This window comes from Carex rostrata, chromosome 22 (genome assembly GCF_964058835.1).
Source record: "Carex rostrata chromosome 22, lpCarRost1.2, whole genome shotgun sequence".
Lineage (NCBI taxonomy): Eukaryota > Viridiplantae > Streptophyta > Magnoliopsida > Poales > Cyperaceae > Carex > Carex rostrata.
The window spans coordinates 2532152-2538160 of NC_135939.1; the positions used below are offsets into that span (position 1 = coordinate 2532152).

At 34.9% G+C, this 6009-nt stretch overlaps 1 protein-coding gene across 1 annotated transcript; it reads right to left on the bottom strand.

Annotated features, from left to right (window-relative positions):
• Positions 1-943: 943 nt before the first annotated feature.
• LOC144574143 (aquaporin NIP2-1-like) lies at positions 944-5605 on the bottom strand. Its single transcript, XM_078324010.1, has 5 exons — positions 5397-5605; positions 4914-5138; positions 2001-2195; positions 1800-1861; positions 944-1434 (listed from the first exon to the last, which is right to left on the bottom strand). Exons 1-5 carry the CDS (start codon positions 5526-5528, stop codon positions 1179-1181), a joined length of 870 nt encoding a protein of 289 aa, XP_078180136.1. The 5' UTR covers positions 5529-5605; the 3' UTR covers positions 944-1178.
• Positions 5606-6009: the final 404 nt, after the last annotated feature.

Below are 6009 nucleotides of genomic sequence, written 5' to 3' on the forward strand. Positions count from 1 at the left end.
GCTTTTTCCAAACTGGAGAGGGTTGCTCTTTCCTTCACTGGAGAGATTTGACTGCATTGGAAAGAAAAATGAAAAGTCTGCAGCTGAGTAAATCTGGACTGTTAATTTGGAATGAAATGTGCGGTATAGGATTGGGAGCAGATGGGAGCATAAAAATTTGGGTGTATTAGAACCCTCCTCTATATATATATATATATATATACACGAGGAGGGATCAAGTTACAACAATTTTTGAGTTATAACAAGTTACAACAAGTATTTTTTACATTTTCAAAGTTCAAATCGTCGATCCAAATCGTTAGATGTGATCTCTACAATAAAATGTGCTTGGAGACCAAATTTTACATTTTTTGGAATTTTTCTACATTTTATTGTAGAGATCACATCTAACGGTTTGGATCGACGATTTGGACTTTGAAAATGTAGAAAATACTTGTTGTAACTTGTTGTAACTCAAAAATTGTTGTAACTTGATCCCTCCTATATATATATATATAGAGAGAGAGAGAGAGAGAGAGAGAGAGTTGGACCATAAATCACCGATTCAAAGTCCAAATGATCGATCCAAACTGTTCATCTTGTTCTCCATATTAATATGTGCCTGGAGATCAAATTTTACATTTTTTGAAATTTTTTTACTATTTACTAAGTCAATTTGAAAATTGCTGATCCAACAGTAACAGTAAAATCAAAATGTATACTTTTAATATGTATTTACAACTGACTTTTAACGATATTTTGTCCAAAAACAAAAACTCCACCCTTAATCTTTTATATATACTTTTAATATGTATTTAATAATAGTGTACTCTTATCTACGCAACTTGATTTTAACTGATTGTCATTAATACTTCTAATTGAAATAATTTTTTGGTCGACACCTAATTAATGAACAGATCATGGCTTCTTCACTGGAGAGTAGTATATATATTGACTCGGTATATTAAATCAGAGATCGCTTGTTATTAGCAAAATCAAGAAGCTCGTATTACAACAGCATGCCATGATCTTACAAAGTAGGAGCTGGTTGGAACACATGTTCCTCACAATCAGCCCAAAAAAAAGAAAAAAAGACACGGTAATAAGGGCAGCTAATACAGCTGCTCACATATAACACACACCACACTCGGGATTAATTTTTGAGTACTTGTAATCCCACCCCTTATGATATTACACACTCACACATTCTCAACATCACGGCCACCTTCAGTGTAGGCCGATAGTTGGCTCTGCATGCGTCGCAATTTGAATGACGACAACCTCTCTGTGTTAGCTGGTGATTTCTCCGGCACTCGTATCAAGTTGTAACACCACGCGCCGGACAATGTACCGATGACTGGACCAATGAAGTAAACCCACAATCCATGGTATTTGTGGCTAGCCACTGCTGGGCCCAATGTCCTTACCGGGTTCATCGACCCGCCCGATACTGGCCTGCATTACTCCATTATTCTCAGGACGTGTGAACTAACTCTATCATTTAATTATTTATTTTGTTTTTATTATTTGAGTTCTATGGTTCTAGTTCAGGTTTCTTAGATGAGTATCATGAGTTGTTGATAACAAAATTCAGTGCCTTAAATGAGCAGTGAGTGAATTAATTGGGGTTGGACATATTTTGGGCTTATATGGACCATCAGTTTGAGGCCTTCAGCCCTTATATATTTAATTACAATTCAAGTATTAGGCTTGTGTATATGTTCCAACCTAAGAAATGGGTTATTTTCTTTGCATAAAGCATTAGCCTACTGTGAAATTAAACTAGTTATAGTTATAATTAGCTTATATTTCTATTTTACCCAGCAAATATTGAGGTTATGCAAACTGCTGATCCAACTGCTAATCCTGCTAATTCTCCTACCTGCACACAAACCCAATACAATATATTACACTCCGATAGAGATAAGATAAACAAAGCCAGTTATTTTTTTTTTTCTATTCTTTATTTGTGATAAATTATGCTGATTTTGTAGTAACTCATAACAAACACAAGTGCTTACCGCTTTAGTATCAGTTGCAACGGCAGCGGTAACAAACATCATAACGAAGGTAACCATTATCTCCATGATCAGCGCCTGCCACTCTGAGCCGGAAGGAGTGGTGGTGCCGATGTTTGTTATCGGATGGAGCAGCACTTTGAGAGTGAATGACGCTAACATGGCACCGCTCACCTGAGCTGACCAGTAAAAGGGCACCTGATATATTGAATAAAAAGAAATAATTAGAAATGTTCAAACCCAAGTAAGTTAGACATGCCTAATTAATTGAAGAAGGACATGGAGTTGGCGTGATAATAAAGAGCTTTTACTGATGAAAACTATTAATTGTTGTGTTGCAGATAATTTTCCTGCCAATAATAATTGAGGTTCTTTATTGACTTGCTACAGAGTCTGTGGTGTAACTGGTACGAACAGTCAGGTGGTACCAGGGTAAAAAAAGGATCCACAGGCTATGATACTTTTGACTGGAAAAGCAGCAATCAGATGTCATAATATATTATCAGAGCACTTCGAGAAAGGTCTGGGACATGGAAAGTGACTTTAGTTTACACATGATTGGGGTATCAAGACACCACCAAAGGCTGGGATTGCTCGTTAGAGATTTTTCTTTGTAAACTCAACACACCGTGAAGCCACGTGGTACACGGTTTAGAAGATTGTATTTTTATCGTATCTTTTGGTGCTAGAACAAAAATATTTAATGTACTTGGCTCGACCGTCCTAAATGATTTTCTGGTCCCAAAGTTTATCCCCTTATCAACAACACTTGCCAACTATATTTTATAAAGGAATGAAACAGAGTTTAAAGAGAATAAAAAGAGTCCTTTTCTTTCAGATATTACATCCTAATATTTTAAGCAAACATCATTTAAATATAGTAGCTAGCTAGTATTTAATTAGGACTGGTTAATGATTTTGAATATAAAAATCTAAACTTTTCCTACTTTAAAATCAATATTAGGACATTTACAGCGCATATAAACCCTAAACAAGATATTATCCTTATATGTTAATAATATAATTGAGTGCAAGCTCATCTCGTTGACTTTGGTGATCTTATATGATACAGTGAGCAGATATATAAATATTCACGTAAACATTTGTTTCTTTTTTATGATAGTTTTTTGTAATAAAAATTAACTAGTTTGCAGATTGATGTAATATAGTTCTAAGCCTTGTTGATTTTCTTAACCTATGTAGGACAAATCTAGTATTAAGGTTGCCCCCAAACATGTGCATACAAGTACATCTGCCTTTTAATTAGCCATGAATAATTTGCTACTACAAATCAAGTGGATCCATGCATGGGACCTGTCCCTGGCTGGACCATTTATGCATGAACCAATTAAGATCCGTTAGGTTGGTCTATCACATGCAAGCTTACGGACAACCAGCAAATACAATAACTGTGCTTCATTAAGATTTGACGGGAAAGAAATGCATGATCGATCTGGTGAAACAATTAGGAAACATGTATATGTCAGACTACGTGACGGAAAACGATTAAAAATGATAGTATTAAATGTAGCCTTTTGGAACTCTTTTTGCATGTATAGTAACCTAGATGCAAGCAATCATGAATACTTTGTGGAAGCTAGATTAAAAACTTTTCTCTTTTAATATATACTAATTAATAAATGAAACCACCAAAACAGTTGAAATGGTCTGATAGTGGCTGATCATCATGATTTCTACTTAAAATATATAATTGTCCCTAACAAAATATTTTGAGATTTAAAAAATTCTGATCGATGTATATGTGCATATCTTGTAATTGTACATAGAATATGAGCTTGCATAATGTGTATATTAATTCTTGGGGCCAACATGTGTGTACTAAAGATGTTCTACTACATGACAAAGCGCTGTTAAAAAAATGATCCTTGATATTTAAGCAACTTACATTTTAAAAGGGTATCAGAAGAGGTGACTAAGTCACTTTATGGAGAAAAGTGAAACTTTATAACTAGCTCCGATAACAACTGAGATGATAGATATACGATATGGATTGCAGTTGCGTGCGAACAGATGCAACTGGTAATTATAATTAACTGTGTACTTCATTACTTTATAATTTGTCGGTGCATGCCCTGTTAAACCATTGGAGAGATTAAAAGAACAGACGTTAACTTCTGACATATCTGCTTAATAATTTAACCTGCTACATGACCATATATATCATTATTACGCTAAGCATGCTCTAAGAACTGTGATATGATCAATCTGATATGACCATATCATTCTGTACTTGATATTAATTACTTATTCCCTGCACTTTAGTTATTCGTTAATTCCCAGGTATGTATTAGCTAGTGTTACTTAAATATTATTAAGTAATTAATAAAAAAAGAGCAAAGTTATTGTGCTTTATAGCATTATTATTTTTGGTTGGCGAAATAGAGAATATTCTGCCAATTTTTTTTTTCTACCTCAATCTTATCTATTCTTGTGTAGTGGTAGGCAACTTCTAAGTTCTAATCACCACAAAAATGGCATTTATCCTTTGGAAAAGAAAACAGTAAACTGTGCTGCTTGTTTATTGAACTGACCTCTCATTTCTTGATTCTAGCTAGGAAATGGAGTTAATAGTGTGTACCATTTGGTTTAGATGCTTTTATTGTACTTGTTTTAGTTAAAAGAATCTACTATTTTAACGTGTTGAAACTAATAAAAATAGAATTTGGAGAAGCTTGTTTATACCACTATGCAGATGAAACAAATAGAATATAAAACAATGCTCATGTAGTGAAAAAATAGCCTATGCACTTATTGAACATAGACAGACACTTATCTACCTAGTTCATGCTGTTATATATGTAGATAAATTAACAAAAAACAAATGGGCAGCAAAGACTAATTAAAAAGAAAAGAAACAAAGCAGAACAGCTAAAGGTGCGTTCAGCAAGGACTAACCTGAATCCAAGGGAAATGTCTGGAAACAGCGAAGGCAAGAGTGACTGCCGGATTCATATGTGCACCTGATATGTGGCCAACGGCATATATCATCACCGTCACAATCATTCCTCCTGCCATGGAGGCACCGAGCTGAGACACACGGGTTCGATCGCTATTGCTTATTGCTCCTACTCCACAAGTCACAAATATTAGCAAGAAGGTCGCGACGACCTCTGCTACCACCTGAAAAAGTTCACATATCAAAATGAGTGATCATTTCTTGATGTGCAATCCGTCACAAAATAAGTAAGCGCAAAGTGAAATATAAGGTAAACAGTGTTCTACAACATGCATACTGAGTTTTAACTAAAATATTTCCTGCTATATAAAGTTCAGAAGAAATTCTGGCTTCTATTTTTAATATATAGAAATGGGCTCCTTTGCTTTTTTAAAAAATAGAAGTTAAGAAGAAATAAAATAAAAGTCTGTTTCTCAAAAGACCTTTTGAAAGAGGTAAGGGGGGAAGAGCTGTGTGATTGAAATGTTGTTTTCGTTTGGAGGAGCATAGGAGCTTTGAACTGTGGCTATGTCATGGATTTCATTAGAGAACCCTTGTTTTGTACTTGAGGCCATGATCTCTGCTTCTCTCTCTCTCTCTCTAGAACTTCCTCACTTGGTTTGTTGTGTGATGTGTGATTGTATGATGTCTGTTATTTCTGTGGGATGGTATTTATAGAGGAGGTGTGCCAGGATGGAGGATCACATTTTTCCTCTATTAAAGACCTTGGTCAACTTATAATTTTTTATGGAATAATGGAGGTGTCCAGTCCCTATCAAGGTATCTTCTCTCTCCCTCTCTCTCTAGAAGAGGAAAAATTACAACCATTCATTTAGGAGAGAAGGCTCTCTTGGCTCTGCATCAGCAAGTATCAATTCAGCTTTAATTTGCTTTCAATCGTTAAGGTCATATGGCACTATTTATCTCCCAATCATTACTTTACAGTGGGCATTTCGAATGAACATGAAGACATTTTCTGGTAATGTAATTCTGTTTCTGCAAAAATTTACTGAAGTGTGTAAGCAAATTTAGTGACATAATTTTGATGCATATATG